This window comes from Oratosquilla oratoria, chromosome 12 (genome assembly GCF_046742065.1).
Source record: "Oratosquilla oratoria isolate Oo_2021 chromosome 12, ASM4674206v1, whole genome shotgun sequence".
NCBI lineage: Eukaryota > Metazoa > Arthropoda > Malacostraca > Stomatopoda > Squillidae > Oratosquilla > Oratosquilla oratoria.
The window spans coordinates 10,420,956-10,439,608 of record NC_134788.1 but is presented as its reverse complement, the minus strand read 5'-3'; the positions used below and the strand labels follow the sequence as shown (position 1 = coordinate 10,439,608).

Genomic DNA, 18,653 nt, shown 5'->3' with positions numbered 1-18,653 from the left:
TATGCAGACGTTTTTGCTGTCTCCGAGCCAAAAATCAGTATGCCAAATAATGCACTTGCCCACTCTGCATTCTAGTACTTACATATGTGTTATGTTGCAATGCTATGATGTTATTCAGAATTATTCTAGCTAGCCTGTCAAAGGCAATGTGTACATTTGGTCTATTTTCTCATAGTACAAGGAGGCTATATTGGTCTCTATACTCTACAAAATATGAAGAAAAAGAAGAAAATTGATGCTTATGAATATATGACCGCTATCATTAGCTATCAACAGTGCGCATTCTTCTAATACAGTATTATACAATGGTAGCAATATGCATAAGTTCACTAAAATACTACATTGCAACAGAAGTAATCAACAGCGGGCCGGTAAAGTGGAATAGAGAATAGTAAAATTAGATGTAGAGGAAGGTGGGAAAAGAAGATACACAGGAATAAACTCGGAGCTAGACCTGGGTCTTCTTTTTCCACTTTCCTTAACTTGTCACAATGTCTCAACGCCAGATGTACTCATAGAACTGCACGGAGCCTGTAAACTACAATGTCTGTAAATAAAAGCAGTTCATCAAAATCAGAAAACATAAAACATAAACCAATAAATACGATTAGAATTCTATTAGCGTCTATAACTAAACGATGAGAACTGACCTTGCGCCGTAAGTTGGACCATGCAATAAGGTTCTCCTCTAACAACCACCTCTTGCATGATGATAGAAAAGGAGAACACATCTGAGGTTTGCGATCCCCGAGACATTAAACCGTCGTCACGAAGCTGCTCTGGCGACTTCCACAATAGGTCTGCAAGTATTTTTCAACCCATTAAGAAAATGAGTATGTTAATATAGTTAGTGTGAGAGTAAACTTGGATCAGCCATGAACAAATATTAATAATGATAAAGAATAACTGGAGACTGCATGCATTTAAGCTTGACAAATTGAATCCCAATTGCATGGTCTGTTGGGGAAAGTGACTAGTTTAAGAAATAACAAAAAGAGTGAATTTGATAACTTGATACATGATTATAGCAAGCTAAAATGTTGAACAATAAATTAGAGAACAAATTAAAAAATAATGAGATGAAAAAAGAAAATTACGATAACAAGAAATAGGCCATTCAAAGACAAAAATGGTAGAAAAGGATTTAAGGGTCCTAACTTGTTGCCGAAAAGAAAAAAGATAAACAGAATAACGGAGAATTATGCAAGCAGTGTCTTGAACATAAGATTGGCATGCTATTATATGGATCAGGATATGATGAAAATTAAAATATGATCTCCCCGGACTGGAATATAAAGTGGTGGGATAATTGGAACCCTACATAAAAGAAAAAGAAAGAGGCAAAGAGAATAATAATAATAATCCTAGCTTGGACAATCATATACGACTGGATTAAAAAAAAAAAAAAAAAAAAAAAAAAAAAAAAAAAAAAAAAAAAAAAAAAAAAAAAAAAAAAAAAAAAAAAAAAAAAAAAATGGGGCTACCTACATAAAAAGAGAGAGAGAAGGCGAGATATCATAATTATCTTTATCTATTAAAAAGGCCTCTTCCCACTTATAAAGGAGCCAGCCAAGGTACCCATCCCCACCAATCCCATATCCCTTTTATCTTAGCCTTTTGTGGATGGAGGGTCATCTCTGTCTCCTGCCCACTCCCCGGGTCAGAAGCAATGCAGCAAGACACAACACGTCCACAGTAGGACCAACAACTTCATTTACACGGCGACCCTTCCTCCTAGTCCCCTCATGTGAAAATGGAAAATATGAGTACAAATACTTTTGGGCTGCATCTAGTTAAAGTCCTTTCATGACCATTTTCCACTCACACCTCTCCTAAGCCATCTTTCTCCTTGCTGAACAAGACCACTTTACCCAATCCATCCATCCATTCCATTCTCAGTCTTCCTCTCAGATTCACTACATCCACCTCTGGAAGGAGAACTCCAACCAAACCCTAAAAATTGGATCATATTATGTTCAAAATGGACAAGAGAAAGGAAACACTTAAAAAGGATTTGTTAGTTGGGATGAAAGAGCATCAAGAGGACAAACCTAAAAGCTAAAAGCTGGAAAAAAAAAAAAAAAAAAAAAAAAAAAAAAAAAAAAACAGACTGATTAGAGGATGTAAGCAAGATGTAGGCAAGAATAGCTTTCCAAATAATTGGGAAAAATTAAAAAAAAATCATAAAGGCACAAAAAAAAATCAATTTCAGATCAAATTTGACAAATGGAAATATAGAGACCGGATTTCATGTGCACCTTATGCTAATGTTGATGGCTTACTAAAGGCTAGGTTGGAGATAAATGACATAAACAAGCCAGACATTTTGTCAAGTGGAAGCAAAAATTAGAAGAAAATAAAACTACCAATTGGAGAAGAGACAGGGAAGAGGGTGTAGTGTTTGTGGTGAGAAATGACATAAAGGTGGAAGAAGCGAATCTGAGTGAAGGCAAGGCTGAGACTTCATGGTGGCATATGTAGCCCCCAAGACAAGAGCTTAGAATGAAGCTGAATATTGTGAAAAGTTATTGGATACAGCTCTTTTTCTAAAGAAAAATATTAAATAAAGTAGCAATATGGTCCCTATTGGAGATTTTAACTGTGGTTAAGGCAACTTGGATAAATGGAATATGAGCAGCAAAGCAGATTCCTGGGGAAATATACTGTTAAGTATAGCAATGGAGAATACAAAGACCAATGGATAAAGGAAGTGACCCTGGTAAGAGGAGATGACACTTCCACAAATTTAGGTATGTTCCTAAGCAAAAGAATCAAACATCATCAGCTCCTTGAGCTACCTTTGCCCAATAGGTAAAAGTGACCATGTTACAACTGAGTTTCAGCTGGAGGATGAGGAAATAGAGACAAGGAAAAAATCACACAGGCAAAGGCGATTCAATTCTACGAAAGCAGATTACTTAGGATTGAAAAAAAATCTTTTGAATAAGCCTTTCTTGACATTTACAACCTAGAAGTGAACAAACATGTGCCAAAGACTAGTAGGAGGAAGAGGCAGAACAGGACTAGTTTAACAAAACGTGTGAGATTGAAAAAAAAAGTGGCTTTGGTGGAAATTGAGGGAAAAATGAAACCACAAAACAAACAAAGCTTACAAATAAGCTAGGAATAACTATATAAGAATTCACCGGGAGGAGGTAAACAAGTTTGACTGGGGTGTAGTAGATAAATGCAAAGATAAATCAAAAGTATTTTACAGGTTTTATAAATGGCATATTATGACACATATCTGGCAGAAATAATGAATATTTCTAATCAGTCTTCACAAAAAAGAACACTTTTTTTGAGGAAAGTGAGGGGAGCAAAAAACCAGGTTTAGAAGATATAAATGTGGAAGAGAAGGAAGTGCTCAATATCTTGCGATCATTGGGTGTTACAAGAGCTTCAGGACCTGACGGGATCCCAGACTGGATACTTAAAGGATGTAAGGAACAACTAGCGGACAAGATTCAGTCTTATTGCATGTTCATTGAAAGAAGGCATTGTACTGCCTGATTGAAAAAGAGTGTCAGTTCACAAAGGAGGAAATAAAGAGACACCGCTATTATATGAGCTGGTATCACTGATCAGCAGAATAGTGAAGTCATGTGAATGGAATGTGAAAGATTGATGGACCAAATATCTTGAAAGAAATTAACATTCTGAGTCAGTTTGCCTTCAGATCAAGAAAGTCATATACGTTGATCCTTCTAAGCTTTTACTCGAGAGTGATTGATGTGCTGCAAGGCGTGGATGGACTGCGTGTACCTGGACTTAGAGAAGGCACTTGACAAAGTACCTCACAGTCAACTTACGTGGAAATTGGAGCATGTTGGAGGACTGAGAGGTAAACTATTAAATTGAATGAAAAACAATTTGAAGGAAAAATACATGTCAAGATGGAGAGCAATAATGAGCAGAGTACCACAAGGTTCAGTGCTAGCACGAATAATGTTTCTTGTCTATGTTAAGACATGATAGAAAGGCTAACAAGTTTTGTCAACATGTTTGCAGATATTGCAAATAATCACGAAAAAGTGAAAAAGGAGGAGGACAGTATACTATTGTAGAAAAAAAGACTATTTTTGTATGGAGCCAAGAATGAGAAACGAAGTTTGATTCCCAAAAATGCAAAGTACTGGAAATGGACAGCAGTGGCAAAATACCTCTTAAACTACTGCTTGGAAAGTGAACCCATTACAAAAGCACAAAAGGTTTTTGAAGAGGCCTCACATCAGGCAGCAATAATGAAACTTTCTAATCGGTCTTCACCAAAGTTTTTTTTTTTTTTTTTTTTTTTTTTTTTTTTTTTTTTTTTTTTTTTTTTTTTTTTTTTTTTTAGAAAAATGAGGAGAGAGAGACAGACAGAGAGAGAAAAAACAGGCTTAGCAGATATAAATGTAGAAGCGAGGGAAGTGGTCAATCTTATGGGATCAATGGATGTGACAAAAGCTTCAGGACCGGACAGGATCTCAAACTGGATCCTTAAAGAATGTAGGGAAGAACTAGCGGACAAGAACTACAGACTTATTACATGTTCATTGAAAGAATATATTGTACCGCTTGGTTGGAAAAGGGCAAACATGGTGCCAGTTCACAAAGGTGGAAACAAGGAGGCACCACCAAATTACCCCCCAAAAATGCAAAGTACTGGAAATGGACAATAACGACAAAAGGCCATCCTTAAATCATTCTTTGGTAAGTGATTAAATACAACCTGTTACATGGTAGGTAGACATATCAGCAACATTGTGGGAGAGACATACGGACTACTGCAGAAGATTAAAGTGGTGCTCCACTATATGGATAAAGATAATGAAAAAACTCATCAAAACCCTGATATGTCCATGACTGGAATATGCGTCAGTAGTATAGTCCCCACACAGAGTGAAAGATATAAATAAGATCGATAAGATACAAAGGGCAACAACCAAACTGACCTCCAGCCTGGCAGATAAACCATACAAGGAAAGACTAAAAGTATTGGGTCTGCCAATTTTGAGGTAATATGATTACAGGATTCAGGTCACTAAAGTGCATTGAGTGAAGAGATCTCCTAATTAAAGAAGGGAAGACTTTAAGACGTCATAGGAATAAATTAAGAAAAATCCATGTTTAAAGGATGTGAAGAAATACAGTTTTCCAAATATATATGCATAAATATGTGGATTAGTTTAGTACGTGATATAACACAAGCTCAACAATACATGAGTTCAAATCTAAGTATGATAATTGGAAGTTAAGGATGTAGATTAAGTTAGAACTGTATATGAATTTGATTCTAGGTATGTTAGCAAATTAGAGAATAAGAGACGGGACCCAACGAGCATTGCTCCTTTCCTGTAATTACAATTAGGTAAATACAATTAGGTAAATACACACAGACACATCTTCCCATCTACTGAGTAATTTCCCAAAATGACTTCAACACCTTCTACTGGCAATTGATCTACTAGTCTCATCATTGCCTGTCTTTCATATAGAGGCGATTGTATATCTACCTCTACCAGTGGCATGCTAGCTAAGCCTCCTAGGGAGCCGATAACTACACTCCCTTTTTCTACGGATTTTTCTATTAATCTGGCTAGCATTACTGATTGGAGTGCTTCTGAGTCTCTCAGGATTATTACCCTTTTTCTGTTATCTCCCTTTGTGGAGATTATTCCTTGAAAAGGGAACGGTTCATATCCCTTCAAGTGAGGTTTCACCTCACCCTTTTCTTTACCGTCTGTGACAGCAGTACTCATGAGGGCCACTACTTTGGCGGCCTCCTTTTCTTCCTCTCCCTGGACCTTATCCTCTGTATGGGTGTCCTTTCTACCTATATCTACTATAGGACTAACACTTTCTCCCTTCTCCTCTTCCAACAATCCCTCCTTAGGCGGCCTACCTTCCTGCAGTAGTAACATGACACGCTCTGCGATGACTTACTATAGTCACCATTTTTTACCTCTATGGATTTCGTAGGTGGCCCACCTGATGAGTTGGATTTTGAGATTTTCGGCTGTTCTTCTTTCCCCCTTGGAGTAACTGAGAATTTCCCTGCAGTAGGTTTTAAGATGTTGTACTTATCGACTAAGATTGCAGCCTCTTCCAACTTTAAGATTACTTTCTCCTGAAGGTACAAGGACACCTCTTTAGGGATGAATCTCAGATACTTTTCTATCAATATTAACTCGGCCAGCTTCTTATAATCTTCATTTATGTTACGGGTGCTTAACCATTGGTCCCATGACATTCTTTCCTTTCTACTAAATTCAACGAGTGATATACTAGATCGCTTCTTTAAATTCCTAAACTTTACCCTATAAACTTCAGGTACTAACTCACAGGCTTGTTGGAGAGCTGCTTTAATTTTTTCACAATCTTTGGTCTGAGGCTTGTACGCAACAATGCAGGCCAATACTTCTTCAGCTATTGATAATCTTCCGCCATTCCTTCGAACGTTCTAAAGTATCTACCAGCGATTTATCAAATTCAGGAAGCAATGTGGTGTTTTGGCCCCACATCGAAACTGTGTCTCCCATGCGCGAGTTGAGAGTCTGGTGGCACTCGTCTATTTTCTTGCAATTCAGCTTGAAGTTTAAGGTTTTCATTCTCTATCCTAGCTCTCTCAGTTTCTTCCCTTTTTACTCGAGCTTCTATTCTAGCTCTCTCAGTTTCCTCCCTTTTTAGTTCAGCCTTTATTCTAGCTCTCTCAGTTTCCTCTCCTTTTACTTCAGCTTCTGTTCTAGCTATCTGTAACTTCAACTGCAATTCGCTTAATCGAGATTCAGTGTTTCGAGATTCACCATTCTCTCTATTCTCTTCCCTTTCTTCCTCACTTTCTGAAGTGACAGGCTCTCTTGCTGTTCTTCCTTCATCTCTCGTCGCCCCACTTTCATCTCGATTCAGCACCATATCTACCACCATACGCGCTAATTCTGCTTTATTCGCATCATGGGCGTAATCAGCCCCTAGACATCGTGCCACCAGCTTCAACTCGGTTATGGTAAGATCTTGAATTTCCCTTTCTGTGGGTTGTCTCATTACAAACTCACATACTTCTTTTTCGTTTGGCAATCTCATTTTTCTCACACCATTGAACCTATCTAATACTAAAATTCTCGTTGGTAACTCTCACTTTACCGTTAAAATCCTGGCAATGCGTCGCCAATTTATGTTACGAATCTTACGAGTACTTTGGACTTGTAACATAAAATATTCTAAGATGATCTGAATTATTTCCAAGACCCTATGTCTTAGGGGAAATCTGCTCACAGAATAAAATTTTATCCGGTCGTCATTCAATTTTACGTCATCATGAAAATTAAAAAAAAAAAGGAAAGTTTGACACTATTCATTAAAATTTACAGGAATAGTATGATAATTATAGCCAAGAACATATAATTGAATTAATTATTTACAAATAAATTCTAAACATTATTTCAAGTTCTTAAACATATTTTTTAACGTGGGTGAAAGAGATATAATTACAAGAGATTCACTGGCTAGGCTTCCCGTGTCACTACCATAGACTTCACACATAACCCTGAGTATTAGCTGAGTTGAATATATAAATAGGGGGAGGAAAGACTTAATTTACATGCAGCCGAAAATCCTACCCGAGGCTAAACGTCTTCTTAAGTCTTTCTCCGCCTCCTACGCGTCCAGAGCGCTTATTCCTACAGTACCAAAATCACCCCTGATTGGGCCTAGAATCAGCGTCTATGGAGTTTGAACCTGATTGGCCAAGACAGACTAAACGTATTTGCACGCAAGCTTGATGACGCTTCTCGTACAGATACGACAGGAACGTATTACACAATACCTTGAACTAATACATAATTTGCATTCCATCAACAGAAAAACATAATACTAATTCGGTTTGATATGTTTACAGAATAATACACCAAAAATAATAATGCATCTTACAGAGCTAAACATGATTCAATAGAATATTAAGACGCCGTAACGCTCCATTCTCGTCCATTGGATAACTGACGTCTTTTCACCAAAATAATAATTATATTCATACATTACATATATAGGATACTCATATATGTAACAACACACACACACACGCACGCACACTAAACGGGATAGATTGCGTTGATAGAAGAGATTTCGTGATCAAAGATGGACCTAGAGAAGGGATTTGATAAAGTACCTCAGAATCGACTTATGTGGATATTAGAATACATTAGAGGACTGAGTGGTAAACTACTAGAATAGATGAAAGACTTTTTGAAAGAAAGGTAAATAAGGACAGTAGTAAAAGAAAAGAGGCGACCTTGAGACCTATAACGAGCGGAATTCCACAAGGTTCAGTGTTTACACGAATAATGTTTCTTGTCTGTATCAATGACATGATGGAAGGAAACAGCTATGATAACATGTTTGCAGATGACGCAAAAATCATAAGAAGAGTGAAAAACCATGAGTACGGTAGACTATTGCAAACGTATCTAGATACTATTTTTGCATGGATCCAAGAATGGAAAATGAAGTTCAATAACAAAAAATGAAAACTACTGGAAGTGGGCAGTCGTGACAAAAGTCCATCTTAACACTATTCCTTGGGAAGTAAACCTATTACAAAAGCATAAGAGGAGAAATATTTAAGAGTCTTAATAAAAGGCAACCTGTCACCTGACAGACATATCAATAGGATTGTGGGAGAGACATATGGACTACTCCAGAATAAGAAAATGGTGTTCCACTATATGGATGAAGACATAAAAAAAAAAAAAAAAAAAAAAAAAAAAAAAATCATCGACACCTTGATATATCCACGACTGGAATATGCGTCAGTAGTATGGTTCAACACAGACTGATGGATATGAGCAAGATTGAGAGAATACAATGGGCAGCAACCAAACCCGTCCTAGGATGGCAAATAAACCATATCAGGGTCCGCCATCTTTGAAAGATCGAAGAAAAAGGTGATATGATTACATTCTTCAGGTCACTAAAGGAGATTTATTGTATTGACAGAATAAATATCCTGATAAAAGATGGAATGGCTTTCAGATCACATGTCGACAGGATGTGAAGAAATACATTTTTCTGTATAGATGCATAAATATATGGAATAGCTTAGGTGATATAGCCCAGCTTAAACAATACATGAGTTCAAATCTAAACATGATAATTGGAAATCAAGGATATAAAGTTGAAACTCTACATGAATTTGAATCTAGATATGTTAGAAAATTACAGGATAGGAGACGTGATCCAACAAGCGTTGCTTATTTCCTGTATAATACAAATAGGTAAATACACTCACTGACACACACACACACACACACACACACACACACACACACACACACACACACACACACACACACACACACACACACACACACACACACACACACACACACACACGACTCGGTGGCGCAGTTGGTAGAACGATGAACTACTAGCATGGTGGTGCGCGTAGTGCTTGGTTCGAATCCTGCCCAGGGCCGAAATTATTTCGGTACAGCTGCGCTTCGGGTCGTTACTCTGACTCTCGTGGGCGGGGAGTTGGGTGTGTGTGTGTGTGTAAGGTCATAGCATTACCCATAGATCGGACCTACGAGCTTTGAGCTCTCTTCCAGGAGGGAAATAGCTGTCGATCACGAGTCCAACACGTGATCCAAAGACCAAGTGAATACACACACACACACACACTTACACACACACACACACACACACACACACACACACACACACACACACACACACACACACACACACACACACACACACACACACACACACACACATTCACACACACGCACACACACACACACACACACACACACACACACACACACACACACACACACACACACACACACACACACACACACACACACACACACACACACACACACACACACACACACACACACACACACACACACACACACACACACACACACACACACACACACACACACAATCGTCGGATTGACGGCTAAGATTGGAACTTCGAAAAAAAACACGCAATTTTCGTGGATTTCAACTACGAGGGAGTACCTTTTTGTATTAGTAGGGAAAGGGAAAGCTCGTGGTGTCGTAGAAAGGTGATAAAAGGGGAGAAGGGGAGGAATTACTGAGGGAAATGGAAGGAAATGATAAGGGAGACGAACGGGCTCCCCCTGACAGCAGAAAAAATATTAACAAGAGGTCTGCTGACGACACAGAGGAAATCGAAAATATCAGTAAAAGCATTAAGGTTAGAAACATAGGTAAGAACAACACAATGGAAAGTGAAAATAATAAAGCCCATGGATTTAGTGAGGGGTGGGGGGTGCCAACCTCCCCCGATTAGCAAGTCTAGAAGAAAAACTAGAGAAAATGACCTAACTAAAGAAATAGAAGAATTAAAAAGACAGTTAAAAGAAGTAAAAGATGAGAATGAAGAATTAAAGAGGAATAATAAAGAGAATAAAGAGTCCATAGCAAAAGAAGTACAGGGTTGGAAAAAAGTCCAAGAGAATAACAAAATTGTATTTAAGGATATAGTGGCACAACAGATGAAAGACCAAACTAAAGACACAATTATTAAAGTGATGAGGGAGGAAGAGAATATATTGAGAGACTTAGCGGATAAAAAGAAATGTATAATTATATTGGGGATGGAAGAGAAGTATAACACAAATTGGACTACAGGAATTAAGGAGGAGAAAGAGAAAGTAAATAATATTGGAAATAGTTCAAGATGATGGAATAGAAACAGGGAAAGAAATAGAAGAAATATATAGACTAGGGAAATACAATACAGATAAGACCAGACCAATTAAGATCAAATTCAGGTCACAAAAAGCAGCAGAAAATATCTTAGCAAAAACAGGGAAACTAACAAACAGTGAACAATTTAAACAGATACGGATAAAAAGAGAAATGAATATAGAGGAAAGAGAGGATGAGAAAGCAAAAAGACAAGAAGCTATGGAAAAAAACGAGAAAAGAACAGAGAAAAAGAGAAATTCTATTGGAGAGTGCTAAATATGAAAGTGAGAAAATAGTACATAACAGAGAAAAACGGAAGGGAAACAGAAAACACGATGGAAGGAACAGAAAATTGAAAATGTCTTACACAAATATAGATGGCTTAATAACAGGCTTGAGCGAACTGAATGATCACCTGAAAAAGAACCAGACATAATGGGAATTGTGGAGACAAAATTGAAAGGTCCACTACCACCCAACAGTGTTGGACATGGTGCATATAATTGTTGGATTAGAAACAGAGGGGTGGAGTTATGTTTCTGACTAAGAAGGATATAAATGTGAGGAATGTCACACATGGAAAAAATAGAGTAGAGATGATTATGATGGAAGTGGAAGACAAAGATAGGAAGAACAGAATGTTTGTAATAAATTATGTGCCTCCTGAAACGGCCTCGTGGGAAGAGAGAACACAAAAGTATGTTAGAAGACACAAGGATAACATTACATAAGATAGTGGAAGATGGAGGAAAAATAGTTATAATGGGTGACTTTAATTGTAAAGAAGTCTGCTGGGAAGAGATGACAGTAAAGGGTGGAGACGACTCATGGGGAAATGTACTACTTGATATGGTTATTGACCATACAATGACGCAATGAATTCAAGAGAACACTATGTATAGAAATGAAGAAGAACCATCGAGACTGGACCTAATAAGCACATCAGAACCTGAAATAGTAAACAAGATTATATATAAGACACCAATAAGTGAAAGTGACCACATATTGGTTGAAATGGAACTAAATGAGGGAAAATACACAAAAAGAAATGAACAATATAGAAAAGGAAGATTGGTGTATGAAAAAACAAATTTTGATCAAATAAGAGAATTCTTTCAAAAAGAAGACTGGGAAAGAATATGCAAAGAGGGAACAACAGTGGAAGAGAAATGGAATATTTTGACAAGAATTTATAAAGGAGTGGAAAAGTATGTCCCAAGACAAAAACAAGAAAAAGGATATGTAAAGTGCTGGTACAACAAAAGTTGTAGGGAGCTAAAAGCCAAAAGAGATAAAGCTTGGACAAAATGGAAAAAAGACAAAAGACCTGAAAAATGGAAAATATATACTAGTTATAGAAATGAATATGTACAAGTGTGCAGAGAAGAAAAGAGAAAATACGAAAAATGTAAAGACCAACCAAAACTTTTTTACAGATTTGTAAATAACAAAGTGAAAAACAAACAAGATTTAGAGAAACTACGACAAGGAGTTGAATACACAGAAGAAATAGAAATGGCAGAAATGATGAACAAGCATTTTAAATCAGTGTTTACAAGGGAGAACATACAACCTAGTGATATCGAATGGGAGGAGAAAGTACCCCCTATGAAAGAAATAGAAGTAACAAGCAATGAAATAATGAAACACTTGAGTAATCTTGATGTCAGAACGTCGCATGGACCAGATGAAATAGCAAACTGGATTTTGAAAGAATGCAGGAATAAACTAACAGACAAAATACATTGCCTAATAAACAGTTCATTGAAAGAAGGAAAAGTTCCAAAAGATTGGAGAAGAGCACATATAGTACCTATATATGAAGGGGGAAACAAAGAAGACCCTACAAACTATAGATCAGTCTCTCTAACAAGCACGATAGCAAAAATTTGTGAAAGAATTATCAAAAGTAGATGGGTAAGGCATTTGGAAAAAACAATGTACTAAATCCAAGGCAATTGGATTCAGACAAGGACGATCATGTGTCACAGAATTAATGTGTTTCTATTCAGACTAATACATGTAATACAAGAAAGAGATGGATGGGCTGATTGTGCATTTCTAGACCTGAAAAAAGGTTTTGATAAGGCGCCACACAAGAAGTTGCTTAAGAAATTAGAAACTGAAGGAGGAATACAGGACAAACTGCTGAAGTGGATGGAAGACTTCTTGCATGAAAGAAAAATGAGAGTAGTGATAAGAGACAAACACTCAAATTGGGATGAAGTGATAAGTAGTGTTCCACAAGGAACAGTTTTGGCCCCAATAATGTTTGCCATATATATTAATGATATGGATACAGGAATTGAAAGTTATATGAGCTTCTTTGCAGACGATGCAAAATTGTTGGAAAAATTGAACAAGGAAGAAGATTGTGGGTCGCTACAGAGTGATCTCAATAAAGTATGGGAATGTAGTAGGAAGCTGGAGATGGAATTCAATATCAAGAAGTGTAGTGTAATGGAATTTGGAAGAAGCAAAAAAGAATAGTAGGATCATATAAATTGGGAGAAGAAGAAATAAAAATAGTGAAAATGAGAAGGAACTGGGAGTCATTATTATGAATAATATGTCACCTAAGAAACCTATAAACAAGATTTTTTGAGAAACTTATAATTTGATAAGAACAATCAAAGTGGCATTTACAAAACCTTGATGAAGAAATGGTGAAGAAAATACTAGTCAGTTTGATAAGACCAAGATTAGAGTATGCAGCGACGACGTGGTCACCAAGTATAAAAGAAAGAATACAAAGAGCAATACAAAGAATACAAAGAGCAATTACAAAATTGGCACCAACACTCTCAGAACTATCATATGAAGAGAGACTAACAAAACTTGAGCTACAGACATTAGAGCAAAGAAGAGAGAGAGGAGATTTGATAACTATTTATAGAACCATGATCTAATAAAATGGGATGATAGAAATATGAGAGGACACGGAAAGAAAATCAAGAAAGACAGCTATAGAAGAGATGTGAAAAAGAACAGCTTTCCCCACAGAGTAATAGATATTTGGAACAAGTTAGATGAGAAAGGGGTGTGTACAAAAACAATTATTGAATTTAAAAATGGTTTAGATAAAATGAGATATGAAGACGGGACAACACGAGCATAGCTCCCCTTCCCGTAAAATACAACTAGGTAAACACACACACACACACACAAGAGCTTGGAATGGAACTGAATGCCAAGAAATGATATTGCATAAATATTGAACAAAGGACTGACAAAGTCCTTATTGAAGATTTTATTTTGGTGAAGTCAACTGGGAGGAATAGGAAGTAAGCGGCAAAGTAGATTCCTGGGGAAATACTCTGTTGAGTATAGTAATGGAGAACACTGTGACCAGTGGGAAAAAAAAGTGACCCAAGTATGAGGAGATGCTACTCCCACAAGATTAGAACTTGAACTACCTTGTCCCAATAGGAAAAAGTGACCAAGTAACAATCAAATTTCTGCTGGAGGATGAGGTAACAGAGACAAAGGAATGAATCGCACTGGGAAGTGAGATTCAATTTTAGGAAACCAGATTACATACATACATACATACATACATACATACATACATACATACATACATACATACATACATACATACATACATACATATATACATACATACATACATACATATATACATACATACATACAACAATACATTGTATTTATAGGGAAGGGGAAAGCTCGTGGTGTAGTGGGAAGGTGAGGAAAAAGGAGAAGGGGAGGGATTACTGAGGGAAATGGAAGGAAATGAGGAAGGAGGGGACTTGGTCCAGGCAGGCAGACGCCATATAAACAAACGTCAATTTAGTGACGATGAAGGGACTAACAAAAATGTAAAGATTAGAAATATAGATAAGAGCAGCACAATGGAAGGTGAGGATAATAATTTCCAGGGATTTAATGAGGGGGGGGATACCAACCTCCCCCGATTAGCAAGACTAGAGGAAAAACTTGAAAAAATGACCGAACATTGGGAGAGTAGGTTCGGTAAAATGGCAGAGATTGCGCAGAGAGTTGACAAATTGGAAGAATTAGAGAAGGTGAACAAAAACCTAACTAAAGAAATAGAAGAATTAAAAAGACAGTTAAAAGAAGTAAAAGATGAGAATGAGGAATTAAAGAAGAAGAACAAAGAGAATAAAGAGTCCATAGCAAAAGAAGCACAGGGTTGGAAAAAACACAAGAGAACAGTAAAGTTGCATTTACTGACATAATTAAACAGCAAATGAAAGAACAAACTGAGACTCAGTTATTAAAGTGATGAGACAGAAGGAGAATATAGTAAGAGACTTAGCAGATAAAAATAAATGTATAATTATATTAGGAATGGAAGAGAAGTATGATCTTAATAGAACAACAAGAATCAAAAGAAAAAAAAGTGAGCATTTTACTAGAATTAGTTCAGGAAGATGAACCTGAAATCATGAAACAAATTGAAGAGATGTTAGACTCAGAAAGTATAGTACAGATAAGACCAGACCAATTAAGATTAAATTCAGGTCACAAACGACAGCAGAGAATATCTTAGCAAAAACAGGGAAAGTAGCACCAAGTGAACAATATAAAAAGGTATGGATAAAAAGAGAAATGAATAAAGAGGAAAGAGATGAGGAAAAAAATGAAAAGACAAGAAGCTAAGGAAAAAACGAGAACAGAACAGTCAGAAAAAGAGAAATTCTATTGGAGAGTGGTGAATATGAAAGTAAGGAAATGGGACATACTAGAAAAAAAACAAAAGGGAAACAGAAAATACAATGGAAGTAGCAGAAAATCAAAAGTGTCTTACACAAATGTAGATGGATTGATAACAGGATTGAATGAGCTGAATGATTATCTGAAGGAAAAAGAACCTGACATAATGGGAATTGTAGAAAAAAAATTAAAAGGTCCACAACCACCCAACAGTGTAGGACATAATGCATATACTTATTGGATTAGAAACAGAGAGACAAAACAAGGGGGTGGAGTTATGTTTCTGACTAAGAAGGATATATACGTGAGGTGTGTCACATATACAGAATCAAAGAATACAGTAGAGATGATTATGATCGAAGTGGAAGACAGAGATAAGAAGAGCAGAAAGTTTGTAATAAACTATGTGCCTCCAAAAACAGCCTCGTGGGAAGAGAGTGAACATAAAAGTATGTTAAAAGACACAAGGATAACATCAAATAAGATAATGGAAGATGGAGGAAGAATAGTTATGATGGGTGACTTTAATTGCAAAGAAGTCTACTGGGAAGAGATGACAGTAAAGGGTGGAAGCGACTCATGGGGAAATGTTCTACTCGAGATGATTATTGACCATACAATGACACAATGGATACAAGAGAACACTAGGTATAGAAATGAAGAAGAACCATCGATATTAGACCTAATAATCACATCTGAACCTAAAATTGTGGAAAAGATTGAATATAAGACACCTACAAGTAAAAGTGACCACATATTGGTTGAAATGGAACTAAATGAGGAGAAATACATGAAAAGAAATGAACAATATAGAAAAGGAAGAATGATGTATGAAAAAAAATGATAAAATAAGAGAATTCTTTAAAAAAGAAACTAGGAAAGAATATACAAAGAAGAAATAACAGTGGAAGAGAAATGGAATATTTTGAGAAAAATTGATAAAAAAAAGGAGTGGAAAAGTATGTCCCAAGACAAAAACAAGAAAAAGAATATGTAAAGTGCTGGTACAACAAAAGTTGTAGGGAGTCAAAAGACAAAAGTGATAAAGATTGGACCAAATGAAAGAAAGACAAAAGACCTGAAAAATGGAAAATATATACTTGTTATAGAAATGAATATGTACAAACGTGCAGAGAGGAAAAGAGAGAATATGAAAAAGATGTCATAGAAAAAAGTAAAGATCGGCCAAAACTATTTTACATATTTGTAAACAACAAACTGAAAAACAAACAAGATTTAGAGAAATTAAGACAAGGAGGAGTTGAATACCCAGAGGAAATAAAAATGACAGAAATTAAGAACAAGCATTTTAAATCAGTGTTTACAAGGGAGAACATGCAACCTGGGGAGATCGAATGGAAAGAGAAAGTCCCCCCTATGAAAGAAATAGAAGTGACAAGGAATGAAATAATGAAACACTTGAGTAATCTTGATGTCAGAAAGTTGCATGGACCAGATGAAATAGCAAACTGGATTTTGAAAGAATGCAGGAATGAACTGGCAGACAAAATACACAGCATAATAAACAGTTCCTTGAAAGAAGGAAAAGTTCCAAAAGATTGGAAAAAAGCAAATATAGTACCTATATATAAAGGGGGAAATAAAGAAGACCCTACCAACTATAGACCAGTCTCTCTAACAAGTACAATAGCAAAAATTTGTGAAAGAATTGTCAAAAGTAGATGTGTAAAATATTTGGAAAAAACAATGTGCAATTTGGATTCAGACAATGACGATCATGCGTCATCAATTTAATATGTTTCTATTCAAGGCAAATAGATATAATACAAGAAAGAGATGGATGGGCTGATTGTGCATTTCTAGACCTAAAAAAAAGCTTTTGACAAATTACCACATAAGAAGCTGCTTAAGAAATTAGAAACTGAAGGAGGAATACAGGGCAAACTGCTTAAATGGATGAAAGACTTCTTGCATGAAAGAAAAATGAGAGTAGTGATAAGAGACAAACACTCAAATTGGGATGAAGTAATAAGTGGTGTTCCACAAGGAACAGTTCTGGCGCCAATAATGTTTGCTATATATATTAATGATATGGATGAAGAAATTGAAAGTTATCTGAGCTTCTTTGCAGATGATGCAAAACTATCAAAAAAAGTGAACAAGGAAGAAGATTGTGAGTCACTACAGAGTGATCTAAATAAGGTATAGGAATGGAGTAGGAAGTGGGAGATGGAGTTCAACACTAAAAGGTGTAGCATAATGGAATTTGGAAAAAGCAAAAACAGAATAACAGGATCATATAAATTGGGAGAAGAAGGAATAAAAAAGTAGAAAATGAGAAGGACCTAGGAGTCATTGTTATGAATAATATGTCACCTGAGAAACATATAAATAAGATTTTTGGAGAAACTTATAATTTGATAAGAACAATCAAAGTGGCATTTACATACCTGGATGAAGAAATTGTGAAGAAAATACTAATCACTCTGATAAGACCAAGATTGGAATATGCAGCAACGATGTGGTCACCAAGTACAAAAAAAATGTATAAAAAAAACTTGAAAGAATACAAAGAGCAATTACAAAATTGGCACCAGCACTCTCAAAACTATCATATGAAGAGAGACTAACAAAACTTGAGCTAGAGACATTAGAGCAAAGAAGAGAGAGAGGAGATTTGATAGCTATTTACAGAATAATGAAAGGCATAGCAATTATTGATAGGATCTAATAAAATGGAATGATAGAAATACAAGAGGACACGGAAAGAAAATAAAGAAGGACAGCTATAGAAGAGATGTGAAAAAGAACAGTTTTCCCCACAGAGTAATAGACAGTTGTAACAAGTTAGATGAGAAAGTGGTGTGTGCAAAAACAATACATGAATTTAAAAATAGTTTAGATAAAATGAGATATGAAGACGGGACCCCACGAGCATAGCTCCCCTTCCCGTAAAATACAACTAGGTAAATACATACATAAACAAATACATACATACATACATACATACATACATACATACATACATACATACATACATACATACATACATACATACATACATACACACATACATGCATGCATACATACAATGCAATACATACATACATACATACATACATACATACATACATACATACATACATACATACATACATACATACATACATACAAGCATACATACATACATACACACACATACATACATACATACATACATACACACATAAATACATACATACATGCATGCATACATACATACAATATATACATACATACATACATACATA

The 18,653-nt window shown here is 36.1% G+C and overlaps 1 protein-coding gene across 1 annotated transcript in view; it reads right to left on the bottom strand.

The window, feature by feature from the left end:
• The window catches only part of LOC143030188 (retinal guanylyl cyclase 1-like), a 171,952-nt gene that overhangs the window by 45,024 nt on the left and 108,275 nt on the right, over positions 1-18,653 (bottom strand). Inside the window, exon 7 of the mRNA XM_076193350.1 lies at positions 651-800. Coding sequence (XP_076049465.1) covers positions 651-800 — 150 coding nt within the window. The remainder of the gene's footprint in view (positions 1-650; positions 801-18,653) is intronic.